Below are 19017 nucleotides of genomic sequence, written 5' to 3'. Positions count from 1 at the left end.
ATTTTTTTTAAAGGGTTATATTATTTTTGATACAGAAAATTGACACAAAGGGTTTTATTAGACGTAGAAACTGGTTCCAAAGGAGGACTTCATGGTACTTTTGTGATCGTAAACATTTAAGTTTTAACATAAAACCATACCAGTACATATCTGTAAGGGTGTAAATACTTTCTTCCAGCTCTGTAGCTTCCAGGACCAGAGCTGGAAGCTGCTGCTGACTCTCTGTGCTGCTTGTTGCTGCTGTCTTCAGGTACAGCGATAAAGAAACCCGAGGTGACTGTGTGCCCGGTGAAAACAGGACCTGCTGTGGAGGGAAAGACCGCTCTGATGTGTCTGGCCTCCAACATGTTTCCTCCTCTGGTCCATTTCTCCTGGAAAAGACAGAAGCAGAACAGCAAACAGGAGGAGCCTCCTGCTGAGGAGAAACAGAAGGAGTTCAGTGGGACAAGAAGTTCTGCCATCATCAGGCTGGTCAATAAAAATACTCTAAACAATTATGAATATATCTGTGAGGTTGAGCATGAAACTGACAAAGCAAAGGACCAGTTCCAGATCCAAGGTACCAAAAGCAGTTCATCAGAGATCCAGATGAAAACTGGGTCATTTCATGCTATGATTGAACTGCTGGACTTCTTTTCTTCCAGGACTTCCAGCTCCAACAACAAGGTCTCCACCATCAGCAGCACCTCCAGGTCCTGATCCAGCAGCAGCTTCTGTCCCTCCTCAGCTGCCAGTGAAGCTGCCAGTGTCCTTCCAGTCTGAGTGCAGGGTGAAGCTGCTCTGCCTGCTCTACACAGTGCTGATAGTCAAGAGTCTGGTGTACTGCTGTGGACTCTCTCTGCTGATGATGCTCACAAACCAGGGACCGTCCACCACCTGAACACACGCTGACTCTCTGCTTTCTCTCCAGCTTTTAGCGCCATCACATCTCAGCAATTTATCACATTCATCACTTTGATCAGTATTAATGTTATCAGGGACAGACTGAATGTAAAGTTTGGTTTCATTTTGATGCATTTTATTGTCATTAATTTCTTCTTGCTTTTAATTTTTCATACACTGTAAGCACAGTTTTGTAAGTTCTGCACATTTATTAATTTAGTATTTTAGGGAACTCAAAAATATACCTTATGTGTAATTTTCTCTCTTTTACATCAACAACATTTAAATGATGTGAATGTAATGAAATGTAAACAAGAATAAAACAGTTTTTTTTCCAGCACCAACATCCATCCATCCATTTTCTTACTCGTTTATCTCTCATGGGATCATGAGGGGGGACTGGTGCCTGTCTCCTCCAGAGCCAACATGTCTCTTATTAATATAAAGTCTGTGTAAAGCATCAGTAGAGAGTTGATGATCCAGCAGGTTCAGCTGGATGTTCTCTGATCTTTTAGTTTTTGTCTGAATCATCTCACAGTGAGAATATAAACCTCTACGCTGATGACACTGTTGTTTCCACACATGAACAAACAGCAGAGTGAGCTGCTTTGAAGCTCCTGCTGCTAAAAACAAGCATCCAGAGGTTTGATAATCAGGACTGAAGTCTGAATGTTGGCTCCATGAGGGCCGTGTTCATCAGGAGCTGAAGTAGTTTCATCAGCTGGAGCTCAGGGAGTCAGAGGGATTCAGCAGGAGAACACTGAGGATTAATGATGATGGTTCTGGAAATGAACTACTGAGGCCTTCACCTTACAATCAATTAGCTGCAATGTTAATTTAAATAAAAACAGATAAAATGTTTCCAGGAAGCAGAAACAAACCACAGAGACAGAGGGCAGATGATGAGTTTGTAGAGCAGCAGATATGAATCTGTTCTCAGTGGTTATTAGAGCAGAACAAACTGCTGACAGCCAATCAGACTTCATTTCCTGTAGCTGTGTGGGTTTGTTCTCTGCAGCCTTCACACCGTTAGCTGTGGCTTTTCACTTTAATAACACAATGACAGTTACACGCATCGGCTGAGCTGAAAGAATCAGTCCAGGAAGCACCTGTGTTCTTCATCAGGGAGAGAAACAGCTCAGACCCTGAACTCAGAGCTGATCAGACTGAAAACAGCTCAATCTGTTTAATGACACAAATAAATGCTGATAATGATAATTAAAACTTTGTCCATCAGTGAAAAACCTGCATCTAAGGTTTGATCAGACCTGTCTGTATTTTCCCATGGTGCAACAGGAGAGAAAGACACACAAACCACCGACACAAACAAGTCTGTTGTTGTGTTCCTCTGAAGACCACAGCAGAACCAGACGGCCATGTTGGTTCTGCTCCGTTCTCATTGTTTCAGTCACTGATGGCTGAATAAAAACCTCCTGCAGAGTCATCAGAGGAGTCTGGACGTCTCAGTCAGAGCTGATCTTTGGTTTAGTTCACTTCAAACTGGTTTGGTCTCTGTGGATCTGCTCTCCACTGGTTTCCATCAGAATAATCACACAAAGTCTTCAGAGTCACTGCTGACAGCTTTAGTTCTTCAGCTGCTCTCATGTTTAGTGGAGTCCCTCAGGGCTGAGTCCTCGGCCCTGTTATTTACCATGTCAGCCCTGTGTCTTAGCATCGTTCCACTGATGACTCTGTTCTATGTCTCATTAGAACTTAAATCAGAACAACTGGGTTCTCTGCTTTTCTGCCTTATTCCCATTGAGAACCAGATTGCTTCTTATTTCCTAGAACTAAACCCAGATCAGACTGAAGTCTATTCTAGTGGACCTGGTGGTTGTCTAACAGAGTCACCGTCACACCTTAACCAACAAAAAGCTCTCAGATGGAAACTTGGCAAATGTTTCTGATCAGCAGCTGAACTTCAACCAGAACATTAAGGTTCTAGTTCAGTCCTGTTGTTCATGGGTCTCCTCTCATTACACAACTTCATGTAAGATTCTGCTGATTATTTAAAATCCTAAATGGTCTGTCTCTGTTTTACACGTCAGAACTCTGAACCAGTAATTCTGGACCTCGCCTCTCTCAGATCAGACACTCAGCTGATGACTGAAGACCTGCGATTCAGACTTAGAACACAGGGAACTACGTTTTTACTGTCTTAACTTCTTAATCTGTGTGATTGAAATGCTAAACAATAATAACTGACTTCCCAGAGTTACTGAATGAGGAGACGGTGGTGATGAAGTTCCAGCACTTTTATTGAGAAACAGAGCAGAGATCACATAGATGGAAAGTAATCACACCCCATGGTCCCGCTGCAGTCTGCGTCTGCCCTGTCTCTGAATATCTTCTTTCTAAATACTCCACAGCAGGCCGCAGTTAGACCAAACAGAGCCAGTCTATCCTAGACAATCAGTATTCTGCATAGTAACACACAAGCATTGACCTTGCAATCAGCAGTGGATCTCAAACACAGCCATCATGTCTGCCAGCCTCCATGTCCGAGTGCGGGAGGCCATAGTGACTTCAGAATAAAACTCCTTTAACAATCTGCAAATTATTAATCAATTTTCTACAAATATTTTTAATAAAACCAGTCTAAAATGGATTAATTTGGTAAAGAACAAGACTGTCTACATCTAAACTGGGTTATTTTCTCAGTAAATGAGTCTCCAGCCTCCTGTCATTGATGCTTTAAAACTAAACAATAAAAATGTGTATTTGATAAAAGTCTTTGATTCAGACGGTTCTGTAAACTGAGCTGATTGTCCTTTAATCGGTTCTCAGCATGTTGCTCATCAGCTGCAGTGTGTGATGAAATATGTTGGACAAAGACTCAGAGTTTGATGGAGCATTGAAGAACAAACACAAACAGTTTATGAGGTCATTTTATCCACAAAAAGGTTTTAATAAAAACAGGAGTGATTGTCCACAAAGTTGTTACAATGAAATAAAAAAGACCAAACTGATGAGAACAAACCATCAAATCTGGAGCTGACAGAAAATAATCAGAGAGGATCTAAATGTAAAGTTACTAGAACACAGATTACAGTCCAGGACAGAAATATGTCATCATCTGGATGGAAATCCTTACAGGAACTCTGTGAAGCTGCAATAAAAAGATTGACTTAATGTGCGACTTCAAGACGTCAGAAGAAGCTTTAAAAGCAGCAATCAGCAACGAGCAGAGGAAGAAAAGCTGGAGAGAAAGCAGAGAGTCAGCTCTGTGTGTTCAGGTGGTGGACGGTCCCTGGTTTGTGAGCATCATCAGCAGAGAGAGTCCACAGCAGTACACCAGACTCTTGACTATCAGCACTGTGTAGAGCAGGCAGAGCAGCTTCACCCTGCACTCAGACTGGAAGGACACTGGCAGACACACACAGACACACACACCTCAGAAATCTACAAACACAGCTTGTGATGAGCTGAAGCTGATCATGGATTTGTCAGCAGGTGATCTTACAGTCAGCTTGCTGCAGAGCTGCCAGGTCTGGTCTCTCTGGAGGACAGGAGGCTGGAGCTGGAAGCTCTGAAAGAGAAAAGGAGTCAAAGCTTTGGAGCTGCAGGGACAAATGTGCGTCCTCTGCTCCTCTGCTGTCTCTGACAGCGTCTCCACATCAAGCTGCTGAACACAGTCACCAAGCCTTCATTACCTTGCAGGCTGTGGGCCTTCACTGGGCCCCCCTCATGCTTGACAGAGCAGAGGTATTTCTGGGGGACGTTAAGGTCCAGATCCAGCAGTCTGATGGAGGCGCTGCGTCCCGACTCTCTGAGCTCCAGCTGCTCTCCCTCTCCCACATCCTCCAGACCACCGTCCTCCTTCTGTCTTTGCCAGGAGATGTGGACCAGAGGAGGAAACATGCCTGAGGCCAGACACAGCAGGTAGCTCTTCCCCTCCAGGTGGGCTCTGGATGCTGCTGGGTACACGCTCACCACGGGCTTCACTGGCAGCACATCTGAAGGTTGACAGCAGCAACAAGCAGCACAGACACACATTCACACAGTCAGCAGCAGCTTGCAGCTCTGCATTCAGTCTGATCCTGCAAACTCCATGGACTCTGATCCCTGAACTACTCATCAATGCAGCCCAGAGTTACCTGCAGACTCTGGATTCACCTTCACATCAGACACTGACTCATGGCAGCTTCACCACAGCTTCTTCTCTCAGAGCAACTGGGCTCTGACTGGAGGACATTTCTGGCTCCTCTCCCACCTCCACTTACTTCACTGGAGGAGGAAGAAAAGCTGCTTTCACCAGAAATGCCCCACACACACATCCAGCCTCCAGTTTCTGTTCTGCTCAGACTTCTTCTCCACAATCTTCATGGTTCTGATGTTGTTTTCTCTCAGCGGAGCCTGCTGGGCCGTTTGGAGGTCAGCTGGAAGCTCAGTAACCAGCAGATATTGTCCCTGGAGGAACTCTGCTCTCTTCTGGGGCTTAACAGAGGAGCCATCTTGGAGCCTGAAAGCTGCTGCTTTGAGTCCAGCTTCCTCCTGCCTCATGCTGATGTGCCCCTGGGCAAGGCAGTGAGGCCCTGGCTGCGTAGCGCCCTGCCCTGCGTAGCGGTGACTGAATGTGTGAGACTGGCTGAACGTGGCTCTAGTTGAAGCTCTGAGTGGTCGGTATGAGCAGAAAAGCTCCACAGGAATTCAGTCCATTTGCTGTTCTCACGTCTATTTACAGTCATTTAATAAATGAGAATGTGGTTCTGATGAGGCCCGTTGGTCAGAGGAACAGAACCTTTAGAAAATCACTTTAAGCAGCTTTTAAACATGCTTCTCATTCAGGACACATTTCTGCATTAAAATGGCTTTTATTGCTCTGATGTCATTTTCTGACCTTAATGTCGTGTTTTCATTCACTGTCAGCAGAAAATCAGCAGAATTAACAGAAATTAAAGCATTTATAGATTTTTGTCTTTCTGGTTTCATCATTTTCACAAATTAAATCAGATGTTCTGATCCGACTGTTCCTCAGTACTTCAGTGTTTTTATGCGACTCTGAGCTTCACTCACATCATTAAATGATCAGAAAATTACAAATTTTCCTCTTTTTCTTTTTTTCTATCATTCATGTTCATAACAAACATATTTCATAACCAATAAAATTTTTAACGCATTTCAACATTTACATTTTTATTTAATCTTCAAACCACAAAAAACTCCTAAATTCTCCTAGAATTAATTTTTCTGCAGTAATTTAGCTGAAAAGCTGCAGATTTCTGACATTTATCTGATTCTAGGAATAAAATAAATGTAAAGAAATTTTTCAAAAGCTCAGTGATGACATCATATTTCTATTTGTTAAAGATAAACTGGTGAAATCTAAAATCTGCTCGTCCAACATGTCATTAAATACTTTCAGATCTTTGGTTTTTATCTGCAGTTTTTCTTTATATTCGTTTCAGAAATGAAGCAGCAGACATTTTATGAATAATTTCAAGATTTTTTCTCATGTTTGTTCTTTTGTTTTATTATATTTCTGTTTGATTTAGTAGAAACAAAAGTGAAACAACTTTAACCAACAGCATTTGTAGCCTGGATTTTTTTTTATTCATCAGATAAAATCATCTGACTAAAAATTATTTCTTTGTTTTTTTATGTTTAAAAACTTTTTTTTTCTTTTTGTTAAAAGTATTTTAAAAATATGTATTTTATTTCACCCAAATTTAAAAATGTACAATTTTTTAACTCTTATACATTTTTTTATTTAAATGAAAAAGTTCTATTTTAAAACATCTGTCTCATTCTGTCATTAATGAAGATTAAATATAAAATATTAATTAAAATACCATCTTCATCATTTCTCAGTAAATATTTCAGCTTTCAAACACATTGACTCTAAATAATATTTTTCTCTGTGTGACAGAAATCAGAGAGAAAAGGCGTCAGAGGAAAGAAGCTGTGCAGTAAACGGGCCGGGCTCCGGGTTCTGACCCAGAACGGCTGCATCCAGGAGCCACAGGGTGAGAACGTGGTGCCGCTGCTCTCCCCACTGATCCACCCTGCAGCCTCACTGAACACTGTTTAAAAGCAGCAGAAGAAAATCCTTTGATTCATGGCAGCAAAATGCTTCTGTTGCTCCACTCTGAACTTAAAACCAGAACCAGAACCTTTGGACCTTTGGACTCATTTTCAGCAGATTTCATCTCTGCTGATCAGAAACATTCAGGATTTATTACCAAGAAACTTTACAACCTTTAGAAACTGAGATGTTTAATTCATTCAGAGAGATTTTTGACCCTTTTCTGTCTAAATTATATTTTCTGTGATTAATTTTCAGCAGATTAAACAGGATTATTAAAACGATAAATTAATGAGTATGTTTAAATCCTTAATCAGCAGAAATTGACTTTAAACACATTTTAACTTCTATGATAAAACAGTAAATGTTGTTCTTACCTGATACAAACAGTTCGGTTCCAGAACCAAAGATGGGGTACAAAAAGATAGTACCATCACTCGTCCCACACAGTGAGAAGGACTGATACAAAAACCTTTCTGCTGTTTTTCAGTCTGATTATCTTCAGTTTTTCTCTCTCAGCTTCATGTAACACTGAGTTTTAGCTGTTAGGAAATGTTTAAAGAAGATTTTACACTAATTAGACTTTTATCAACAATATTAGCAGATATTACAGAGTCAGAGTTACTGAAGGATTTAACTGTTTCATATTTGTGAAGTAAAAAAATCTATTGTATTAAATAGTTCAGAGACTTATTTTACATGTTTTTCCTAAATTCTTGATGTTTTCATGGTGAATTGTCTCCTAATGATAAAAACTAACATGTAAATGCTGAAGCAGCAGAAAGTGACTTTAAACACATGTGAACTTGTCCAATCAAACAATAAATGTTGGTTCTTACCTGTTCCATCCAGCTGCTTCCAGAAGCACAGATGGTAGCAGTATCCTCCACACAGGGACAAAGACTGCTACCAGAAGCCGTCTGCTGCTGAATGGCTCGGCTGAGGAGAAGCAGTCCAGATGATGAAGCAGGATCAGCTTTCAGCTCCATCATGTCTTTCTCTAATGTTCACATCAACATGACCGTCTCTTCTTCTCTTTTCTTTCAGCCACACTAGCAGCATGGTTCTGATGCTGATGTCAGTCAGTGGCTCGCTCCACTACTTTAGTCCACATGGACTGGATCTGGGAGTTAGTTCACATCTTCATGTTGTCCTCAGGATCAAGTGGAGGAAAGTTTGCTGCTTCTTCATGACTGGATGCAGATGTAAAAAGTGTCTGAATGAGAAGCAAGCAGTGGTGGAACATGAGCTCATGTTCAGGAGATCAGAGCTGAACTGTCTTGGAGAAGTTGCTCTGAGCTCCTGTCTGGATCCTTGGCAGAACATCAGAAATGTGCTCTGAAGGTCCAAAGTAGGAGTGAAGGAAGCTCTGCAGACATCCTGGATGAAGCCTCTCATCTATGCCAGTGTGTTTCCTTCTTTGTTGGCATGTTGTCTGGCTGAAAGTCTTCAGTGTGTTCAGTCTGAGCTGCAGCTGCTGAAATCTCCTGAGATCATGAATGCTGCTTGGTGGTCTGTGGTTTCCTGGAAGCTGAAGGTGTCATGAAGCAGAGAGAGAGCTGCGTCTGAGCTGGGAACCAAACTGCCTCCTTTAATCACTCTACCAACGTTTCAAGGCAGGAAAATAGAGCCGAGCAAAGACCCCGCCCTGTTGGTGTACATGGAGAAGAGCAGAGGAGAAAGAACACAGCCCTGGGGGGAACCAGTGCTGATGAGCTGGGATGATTGTGTTGAAGGCACCGGTTGCTGTCAGTAGACAAAATGAATATATATTTATGATTGTATTCATTCATTATATCATCATTATAACGCTGTAAATATGTATGTGGACACATTGCCTTATTTAGTCCTTATGTGATGATTTTCCTGTGATTTACTTCTTGTCACATGGTCAATTTATGGTAAATAGACACAAAGGTTCTTTGTTAACCAACAAATAGAGCAAAAGCAAAGTTTAAAACACAGAAATAAACAATAAGTCAACAAGGTTTTAATAATTTAATCAGAAATCCTTTGTATGCGATCATAGTGAGCCACTGGTGTAGAAAGTCATAAAGTACGTGATTAGGCCCCTTTAAAGAGGACATATTCAGCAAAATCCTGTTTTTTAGTCCTAAAATGCATTTTGTTTTGTACTTGGAGGGAAGAAAATTTGAAATTAGTTTCTCCAGGTGCTGCATAGATATCTATTCTTTTCATCACAGTATTTGCTGGAGAGCTGCAAAATAAAAAGTATTAGCTCTCCATGGCTTACTGCACATAATAGATTTAATCTATTTTGTGCAGTAAGCCCTATAATAATTCAAAACATAGACCTGAAATAATATATATAGTTGTCTTAGTATCAGCTGTAATTCTCTGCAGATTCAGCATGTTTCTTCCTCACATTTGATCCGTTGTGTATTGGTTGGTTGCAGGAAAGGTTAAAACTCTGAAGAAATGCAGAGAAATGACATTTGATATGAGGTTGTAAGCAGGAGGGTTTTATTGTTTAAAATATTGGAAAAAAAAAAACTCCAGAGAAAAACTAAATATTAAAAGTGGTATACATTCAAACATCTGACTCTGAGGAATACATAAATTCTCTGGGAAGGAACACGTAACCATATAAGTGTTGCTGTAGTATTTCAATAAATGCAGCTTGTGCTGAAACACATTAAAGGAACTGGTGTTTTATTTGATTGACAGCAGAGGAGTTTATGTGTGAATGTGATTTCTCTTCTAGGAAAAATAAGTCATGTTCAATGGTAGGACATTAAAAATATAATAAAACAAAACATTTTACCTTGTTAAATAAAGGTTAACTGAAATAATACAAGGACGTCAATATTTATTTATAGTAATTTATTAGTGGAGTTTATGAAGGGAACAGACAATCTGAGTTTCTTGACTTTTTAGCCTGAAATCAACATTTTCTACAGTAGTGCTGTAGAAGCTAAATGGTAAATGGCTTGTACTTGTATAGCGCTTTAACTAGTCTTGACGACCTCTAAAGCGCTTTACACTACAGTTCAGTCATTCACCCATTCACACACACATTCACACCCTGACGGTGGTGAGCTATGTTAGTAGCTACAGCTGCCCTGGAGCAGACTGACAGAGGCGAGCCTGCCATACACCAGCGCCACCGGGCCCTCTGACCACCGCCAGCAGGCAATGTGGGTGAAGTGTCTTGCCCAAGGACACAACAACAGAGACAGTCAGAGCAGGGGAGCGAACCAGCAACCCTCCAATTGCAAGACGAACCCCCTAATCTCTGTGCCACCATAGCCCCAAGCTATGCTAGCTTAGTGTCTGTCTTCCTTCCTCCATCATGAACAAATGTAAATGTACAGCTGAGCAGAGCTTTTTCCTTCTTTATCTCTCCCTCTCTGCTCCTCTCTCCCCTTCAGCTGCCTCTGTGTGTCTCTGTGCTGCTGTGACAGCCAGCGGCTGAGGAGGGCTCTGTCCTCAGTCTTGGTGTCCCCCACGGAGAAGACATTGATAGGCTAACAGAGTGCATCACTGACTACATTAACTTCTGTGTGGACTACAATGTCCCAGCTCGGACTGTCACCTGCTACGCCAACAATAAACCGTGGATCACCAAAGACATAAAGGCCATTCTGAATGAGAAGAAGAGGGCATTCAGAGATCGCAATCGTGAGTAGGTGAGGAGAGTGCAGGGGGTACTGAAACGTAAAATCAGGGAGGCTAAGGACAAATACAGGAGGAAGCTGGAGAAGAAACTGCAGACCAACAACGTGAAAGATGTGTGGAATGGGATGAGAGCCATCACAGGGTTCCAGAAGTCCACTGGCATGGGGTTGGAAAGTCGCGTGGAGCGGGCAAATGAACTGAACTTATTTTTTAATAGGTTTGATACTGCTGCCCATTCCCCACATCACCCCACTGCTGATCTGCCTACAAGGCCAGATCTACCCCCCACTCCTCCTCCTCCTCCTCCTCCTGACAGACCCCCTGTCTGCTCCTCACCACACCAATCCACATCCACCGACTCCACCCCCCCCCCACTCCACCCCCCCTGCTCACGTCCTCCACAATCTAAGGTCCTCACCCCTCCCCCTGCTGCTGCCACTGCAATGTCCTTCACTCCTGACCTGGTGAGAAGACAGCTAACCAGACTGCATTCCAGCAAAGCTGCAGGCCCTGATGGTGTACTCCCCAGGGTGCTCAAAGCTTGTGCCTACCAGCTGTGTGGTGTACTTAGCCAAGTCTTCAGCCTGAGCATGCACCTCCAGAGAGTCACCGTGTTGTGGAAGTCGTCCTGCATCGTTCCTGTGCCAAAGACGCCATGACCCAGCGGCCCTCAGGACTACAGACCGGTAGCACTGACGTCCCACATCATAAAGACCCTTGAGAGGCTAGTCCTGGAGCAGCTAAGGCCCATGGTCAGGCCCTTCACTGATCCACTACAGTTCACCTACCAGCCCCTCATGGGAGTTTAGGACAGCATCATCTTCCTGCTGAACAGAGTCTACACTCATCTGGACAAGCCGGCGAGCACTGTGAGAATCATGTTCTTTGATTTCTCCAGTGCCTTTAACACCATCCGTCTGACTCTACTGGGTGAGAAGATGACGGCGATGCAGGTGGAGGCCGCCATCGTGTCCTGGATTGTTGATTACCTGACGAGTAGACCACAGTATGTACGCCTGCAGAACTGTGTGTCGGACAGGGTGGTCAGCAACACTGGGGCCCCTCAGGGGACTGTCCTCTCCCCCTTCCTCTTCACCCTCTTAACCTCAGACTTCAACTACTGCACTGAGTCCTGCCACCTTCAGAAGTTTTCTGATGACTCAGCAATAGTTGGCTGCATTGAAAGGGATGATGAGAGTGAATACAGGACTGTGGTGGGCAACTTTGTCACTTGGAGTGAGCTGAACCATCTGCAGCTCAACGTCACAAAGACTAAGGAGCTAATAGTGGATCTGAGGAGGACAAAAACACCTGTGACCCCTGTTTCCATCCAGGGGTTCCTGTAGACACTGTGGAGGAGCATAAGGACCTGGGAGTGTACTTTAACAATAAGCTGGACTGGACCAGGAACACCGAGGCGGTCTACAAAAAGGGCCAAAGCCGACTCTTCTTCCTGAGGAGGCTAAGGTCCTTTAACATCTTCACTGGGATTCCCAAGGTGAAGTGATATGACTATTGTGATATGGTAATACCTTGTGTAATGCCAACTCAGACGTGATGGAATGGCGTACCGCGCACGTGACGTCACCGTCTCAAGAGCAACGCCCCTTTTGCCGCTTAGGTAGGGCATACAGGAGAGAACGCCCGTAGCAACCAGCTATTACACGCGCAACAGAAACAGCGATATGACCGACTTTACAGCCGTTAAACTTTCGCAAGAAGATGTCCCAGGCACACGGATTACTGGTCGAACTGTCGAAGAACACACCAACCTTCAGCTCAAACGATGGATTGAGTGTCGAGGGCTTAAAAAGACCGGAAAACGGGCCGAGTTTCTTTTTTCCTGCTCGGCATACATGGCGTCGTTTTTTTTTTCTGTTTGTAATCACAGTCCAGGAATCGATGTTGCCAATAGGTAGCTACAAAACAACTGTTTACATCTCAGCTGCCATGATAGCCTATATGCTATCATGGTAGCAGGCGCTCGGTTGACAAAGGTAAATGGTATTCAAAAAACTCTTACCTGTTCACTACTTGATGTCGCTGGTATTGGGTCAGGATGTTCTTCGGTTGGGCCCTTTCCTCCGACAAAATGCTTGCTACATATGTACTTGAATTTGGTAACTTTTTCCGGGTTGAACTGTTGTGTAGGCCGACCGCCCCGGTCCCAGCGTACACATTTCTCCTTGGCAGTCTTGAAGAAAACATCCTTCATATGCGGCCGATCAGTGTACCTCGAGTCGCTGTTGCACATTCCATAGCAACAATGTTTAAAAACCATGGTCTTAGATTTGGAAAAAGCAGTCATTTACCGAGTAAAACCAAGGGTAACTCTTTTACAGCGAAACAGCGGCGGACTATACAAGCTTGCCCTACCGCGTACCACGTGATGTGACGTCTCGTGATGTCACGTTCTAAACATAGCACGCTCGCGGTATGCTATTGCTTTAATTTGGGACATGACGGACTGCATTTCCCATGATGCAATATGGTCAAAGTGGCCACCGACCATAGAAACGAGATAACGTTACTGTGGAAAGAGATAAAACTCGATCACACACAAAAATCTTTCTTCTTCTTGGCATTCAGCCAGTCAGGGAAGGCACGCAGCTGCTACTCCAAACTCCCCCCCCACGCCACGTGCTCGAGTTTCTCGCTGGACTGAGATTTTTTGAAGCAAACTTTATTCCCTGCTTTGCTGACGCAGGAGGTCGACTTAAAAAGTACTTTTTAATACCCTCTGATCAAAGACAGGGAGCCGCCTTATCTCCCAGTGATCGAAAGAGGACTACGCTTCTGCTGGGCCGAGCAAAGCGTCTGGAGAGAGACGGAGGGACTTTCTCATCCCTTTCCCGCTGCGGTGCGCACCATCAAGAGCTCCTGGACACTCGCGGACCCCGGAGCTGGGACTTCACTCCTGAATCACCTCAAAGTAACGGGGTTCTCCCCTTTTATTTCTTTCTCACCCACAGGGTGTTTCAGAAGTGCCTGGGCAGATGTTAGGAGGTTAGGTTAATGCTTTTTACTCCAAGACGGAGTTGGGTTTATTTTGCTGAATATTTTCTTTGTATGTGCATGCATTAGTGAAGGTGACTTTGGCTGTGTTTGATTTGTGGTCCGTGAAGACCCCGCCGTGGGTCCTTCTGTAAACTCTTTTTCCATTTTCTTCCATCTTTCCCTCTCTCTCTCCGCTCTCCTTATCAGTTGAAGCGATCGCTTTGTGTGAAACTTAGTTCGCGTTTTTTCTTTAAACTCATCGGTTAGCTGCCCCCTCTCGAAGCGAGGGATTACCCCATCAGCGTAAGCGCGGTTACGTCATTAGGACCTCCCCTCATGCATCACACAAATTTGTAGATCATACGTCATCATAGTCGCCATCTTGGGAGAGTGTCACCGAGTTGAGTTATAACTAGCTGTTGTCAGAGCCTTGCTGCGTCCGTCCGGATTCCCGAAGCAGGTTCCTGCCTCTCAATGCTGCGACGTCAAATGCCAACGTCTTGAATGTGAGGTTTAAACAACTGTGAGTCGAACTAAGATTCGCTAACCGCTCATTTTAATCCATTGTTTTTTTTGTTGTGTTCTTTTATTTCCACATATATATTTTGCATGTTTAGTTTCAGTAGAGAGTAAGATTTCCAAAGTCGTTGAATTAGAGAATAACTGTAACAGGGAATTGCTTTTGGTTCAATACAAACAACAACTGCGGAATAGAAATAGTTTTGTGTTCATTCCAATTCAGAGTTGCATGGTTATTCAGAATTCAGAGCTAACCTCCTTTCAGAGTTAACATCTGATATTAAAACAGAGATATTATCATTGGATTGGTAATAAGAAATAAGGATTTAAACTTTAGTTGCAGTTATATTGGGGTTCTCACAGTCTGCCGGATAAACCTCTTCGGTTAAAACACGACCAGATCATTTATTCCAGCATAAATGAGTTCATAGCAGCTAATTAATTAATGCATTATTAGTATAAATCATTACAAGCTTATAGCTAACATCACCACCATTTGAACTATATTTTGTTATAGCGGAATTCTGAGTCGAATGACTTATTACTTAAATTATAATACCAAATTATAATTATTAATAATAATAAGCATATTCAACAGCTTCTGGCATAACACCTTGTATGGAATGTTGTAAATATATATATAACAATGTGTGTATTCTGGAGCATGTAACAAAAAGTAATTTCCCCCTGGGATCATTAAAGTATGTCTGATTCTGAGTCTGAAATTATTCTGATATTCCTAACAGAGCACTTCACTCTCAGACTGCAGGTCTGCTGGTGGTTCCTAGAGTCTCTAAAAGTAGAATGGGAGGCAGATCCTTTAGCTATCAGGCTCCTCTCCTGTGGAACCAACTCCCAGTTTTGGTCCGTGAGGCAGACACCCCGTCTACTTTTAAGACTAATCTTAAAACTTTCCTTTGTGACAAAGCTTCTAGTCAGAGTGGCTCATGTTACCCTGATCTACCTCTATAGTTATGCTGCTATAGGCTTAGGCTGCTGAAGGACATCAGGGTCTATTTCTCTAACTCTGCTGAGTTCTCCTACTGCTCTCCAGTTTTGCATTGTATTACATAGAAATGACTGTTGTCATTTCTGCTTTAACTTTCTGTTCTCTCTCTTTTATCTTCATAGTAGGTACACCTGGTCTGGCGTTCTGTTAACTGTAACATCATTCAGAGAAGACGGCTCACCCGCTACTACCATCTAATGTAGAACAGATTACTAGATCAATGTGTGCTTCTGTGCTTTTTTGTCTCTCTTGTGTCTCTGTTCTGTCTTCTGTAACCCCAGTCGGTCGAGGCAGATGACCGTTCATACTGAGCCCGGTTCTGCCGGAGGTTTTTCCTTCCCGTTAATGGGGAGTTTTTCTTCCCACTGTCGCTTAATGCTTGCTCAGTATGAGGGATTGCTACAAAGCCATGGACAATGGAGACGACTCTCCCTGTGGCTCAACGTTCATTAAAACCAGCTGTGAGTGAGAAACAGGAAGTCAGGAGCAGCGTTCCACATCAGGAAATGTCCTGATGGCCAGTCTGCCCCTGAAAGCCCATCTAGACAATATCAGAGCAGAAATGATCCAACTGTGACCCAATAAAGCAGCTTCAGCTGTTAAAATAATCTGACAGCATCTTTATAGCACAGAGGAGAAAACATTCCTATGTATCAGAACATTTTCTCAGCTTTAATTTGAGCCATAGTATATAATAAGAAAAGAGTCAAACATGCTACATCCATTTTATTTTTTACAGATAAGTCACATTCCACCTTAGAACAGCTGGTTTTGTTGATGAGACTCAATGCATAGCAATGGTTCCTGTGTGAATGTGTCACTGTCAACATGTCCTGATGCTTCTCAATCATCCAGGTAGAAACTACAAAAAAGGAGAAACAGAAACAGGACAGGTTCTCTGAATGGTTCTTCTGTGCTGAAATGTTTCGTCTCTTCTCCTCAGACTTCTTCAGTCAGAGCAGTTCCAGATAAACTCAGTCAGCAGGATCTTTGCTCAGTGGATCAACAAGTTTAACCATGAAAATCAAACTGCTTGTTCACATGTAAAAGAGGACCATCTGCCTTGCTGTGATGGCCACTCATTGTTCCCTGGAGGCTGACTGATGCTCACAATAATAACATTAGAAGAGGGCAAACTGGAGCCTGTTTAGTGATGGAAGTTTCTCTTCCCAATAATGGCTCCTTTACTCCTCTGTGAAAACAATGTTCCTCCCTATCCAGACTGAAGAAGTCTGTTGGAGAAGAGACTGAAGGCTTCAATAAAGAAGACCTATCCATCCTCTATCTTCCTGTGTCTCTATCTCTGTCTACAGCAGCGTATAGGGGTTGTCCTAGTCACTAATATCCAGTAAGAAACACCAGGAATCACAGACAACAATGGAGCTGAAAGCTCTGCTGCAATTACTGGCAGCAGGTGGAGTTGATGTGAGCTAATTGACTGTTGACTGAACTGATTGAATAGTGGCTGATGGCTGAGAGGAGACAGGCTGATGGCAAAAGTCCAGAAAAGTCCAGAGCAAGAAGGAACAAAGACCTAAATCATGACACTTAAGGCCTCCATCCATGGGCTGAAGGTGTTCCTCCTGCTCCACCAGCACATCCCTGACTAGACACAACTGTGGCTGATGAATATATCGTCTCCTACGGCTGGAGAAGCTTTCCTGGACACAGCTGCAGACAACAAGACAAAGTCCTTAAAGAAGCAATGATTGGACGAGCAGAAGCAGAACCCAGAGGAGTGGACCCCCTTCAGACTCCAAGAGCGTCTGTCAGGCGTCTGAAGGATCAGTTCCACCAGCCTCAGTCATTTAGTTTGATCTTCCAGGAGGAAATCTGCCCGAGGGAAAACTTTCTGATTTAATGGACACACACTGAGAAGCAGCTGAACTACAGAGGCAACAGAACATTCTTCACCTCACAAGTTCTCTTTATTTTCTCTGGATTTAAAAGAATGAAAACATGCAGTTGGACCAGAACTGGACCAGAACCGGTCCTGGATGATTCTCCTCCTTCATGATTATCTCCAGCCAGACTGAAGAAAATGAAGACGAGCTAGAATGATTTTACAGTCAGAGAAATTCATGGAGAAGAACAGGAGCGTAGACTTTATACACAGATATTACTGTCATACAGATCCGCCTGAAAACAGGTAATTAAAAAGGAGAAATTTCATCTTAGATTAAATATTATTTTATTTATCGCTCTATTGTACTGTTGAACAATTCTGACATGATTAAAGGTTAATTAAAAACCTTAAAAACAACAAAAAATGTATTAGGGGCAAAATAGAAATCTAAGCATCTATTTAGATTTAAAAATAAATAAAATCCCAAATGCTGACCTGAGATCAGTCCAAGATTTGTCTTTTAAAGTAGAATAAAGTGAAATAATCTCCTAAATCTGCTGAAAGCTGTTAAACAACAAGATCTGCTGGAAGTGTTTTACTGAGAGATTATTAACATTAATAAGAAGCAACAGACTTTATTCCAGCAGCAGCTCAGAGATTCTCTGCTTTGTTTCTATTTGTAAAGTTTACTTCAGCATCTTTGTCCTTTTCTAAGCTTAGAATGAAAATGCCAGCATTAAAACCAGAGACAGTTGTTGTTCAGCCTCTAAATGCGTCTGAGATGAAGGTGAACAATGTGTGAATGTGATCTGGAATCAGCTCCTCTCTTCATGAGCCAAACACCATCATGGCTGGAATAGGAAGAGATGATCTGTTCAAGCTGCTGAAGAGTTGTTCTATTCACAACAAAGACACCAAAGGGCCTGAAGAAGGAAAGCAGCCATCAAGCTTCACTTCTTCTCCTCTAACAGGAAGAAGAGCTGTGCAGCTCAGACATCTGTTCATCTGGAGGTTTTTGTTCAGGCTGCACGCATCATTTCTCACTGTGGGAGCTCTCCACCCAACAGCCGCAGTAGTAGGAGGCTGAATGATTAGATTTAACTTTATTTATCTTCAATGCACAGCCGTTCTGAATGTTTACTGCTGAGAAATCATCTTGCTGAGGATGACTGTAACCTTTAAAAACCCAACCGTCACTTGTGTCAAAGCGAAGAACGATTCTAAATGTTTCATTCTCTTTCTTCTGGTACCAGAATACAACATTGCTACCACACTGATCAATTCCTCCACAGCTGAAGGAGACACTCTGACCTTCTCTCCTGGTCAGAGATAGATCCTCCTGAAGCAGCTGTGCTGCCATGGCAGTCAGCGCTGTAGAGACACAGACAGACAGGTGAAGGTTAGTGTGACAGTGTTGGCTCCAGGTGGGCTTTGCTGGCTCCTGATTGGCTGCAAACACTCACCTGAACACAGACAGCAGAGAGCAGCAGCTGGGAGGAAAAGCATTTTGTGCAGTGGTGTTTCCTCTGGTGAACCTGGGGAGAAGTGGCGCTCTGATGCAGCTGAGGCCAAACAAGGACGAGCTGTGAGATCAGACGAGGGCCACGTGGTTTCTAGCAGCTCCTCAGAGCTCCCATCAGCCCCTGCAGCCCACAGATCACACTGCTGCTGCTGATTGGCTGCTCAGCTCAAGCTGCTGGCTGCTTTCATCGTCTGGATTTGAATCTGACAGCAGGGGAAAAGATCTGCCTGATATGATGCAGAAAGACTAAAAACATTCATGTTCCCACAGAGATTATTTTTTATTTATTTTTTATTGATTAAGGCTCCATTAATAGCCTGTAAATTTTATTATTTACCATCTAAAAATTGTTGTATATTTTGTTCATGTGATTCTAACAAATTAACCAGAACTGAAAGCCTGTGGATGAAATGTCTCCATCAACATTGATCCATGTGTTCCTCAGTAATCTCTGCAGAACCTTTGGGACGGGCTGGTCCGCTGGTCCACATCTCCATCCATCAGTGGTTACAGGTCCACCCTGGACTGGCTGTCCGTCCTTTAAAGGGACAGGACTCTCTAAAAGCAACAGTGTCATG

At 43.1% G+C, this 19017-nt stretch overlaps 1 protein-coding gene across 1 annotated transcript; it reads right to left on the bottom strand.

The window, feature by feature from the left end:
* Positions 1-3757: 3757 nt before the first annotated feature.
* Positions 3758-18635, bottom strand: LOC118561434 (immunoglobulin kappa light chain-like). Its single transcript, XM_036133525.1, has 6 exons — positions 18381-18635; positions 17969-18288; positions 7285-7324; positions 4536-4838; positions 4346-4411; positions 3758-4248 (listed from the first exon to the last, which is right to left on the bottom strand). The coding sequence occupies exons 1-6, from the start codon at positions 18421-18423 to the stop codon at positions 4115-4117; spliced, it is 906 nt and encodes a 301-aa protein (XP_035989418.1). The 5' UTR covers positions 18424-18635; the 3' UTR covers positions 3758-4114.
* Positions 18636-19017: the final 382 nt, after the last annotated feature.

This window comes from Fundulus heteroclitus, unplaced genomic scaffold (assembly GCF_011125445.2).
Source record: "Fundulus heteroclitus isolate FHET01 unplaced genomic scaffold, MU-UCD_Fhet_4.1 scaffold_63, whole genome shotgun sequence".
Classification (NCBI taxonomy): Eukaryota; Metazoa; Chordata; class Actinopteri; order Cyprinodontiformes; family Fundulidae; genus Fundulus; species Fundulus heteroclitus.
The sequence above is the reverse complement of the archived record's forward strand: the minus strand, read 5'-3'. Positions and strand labels throughout refer to the sequence as shown.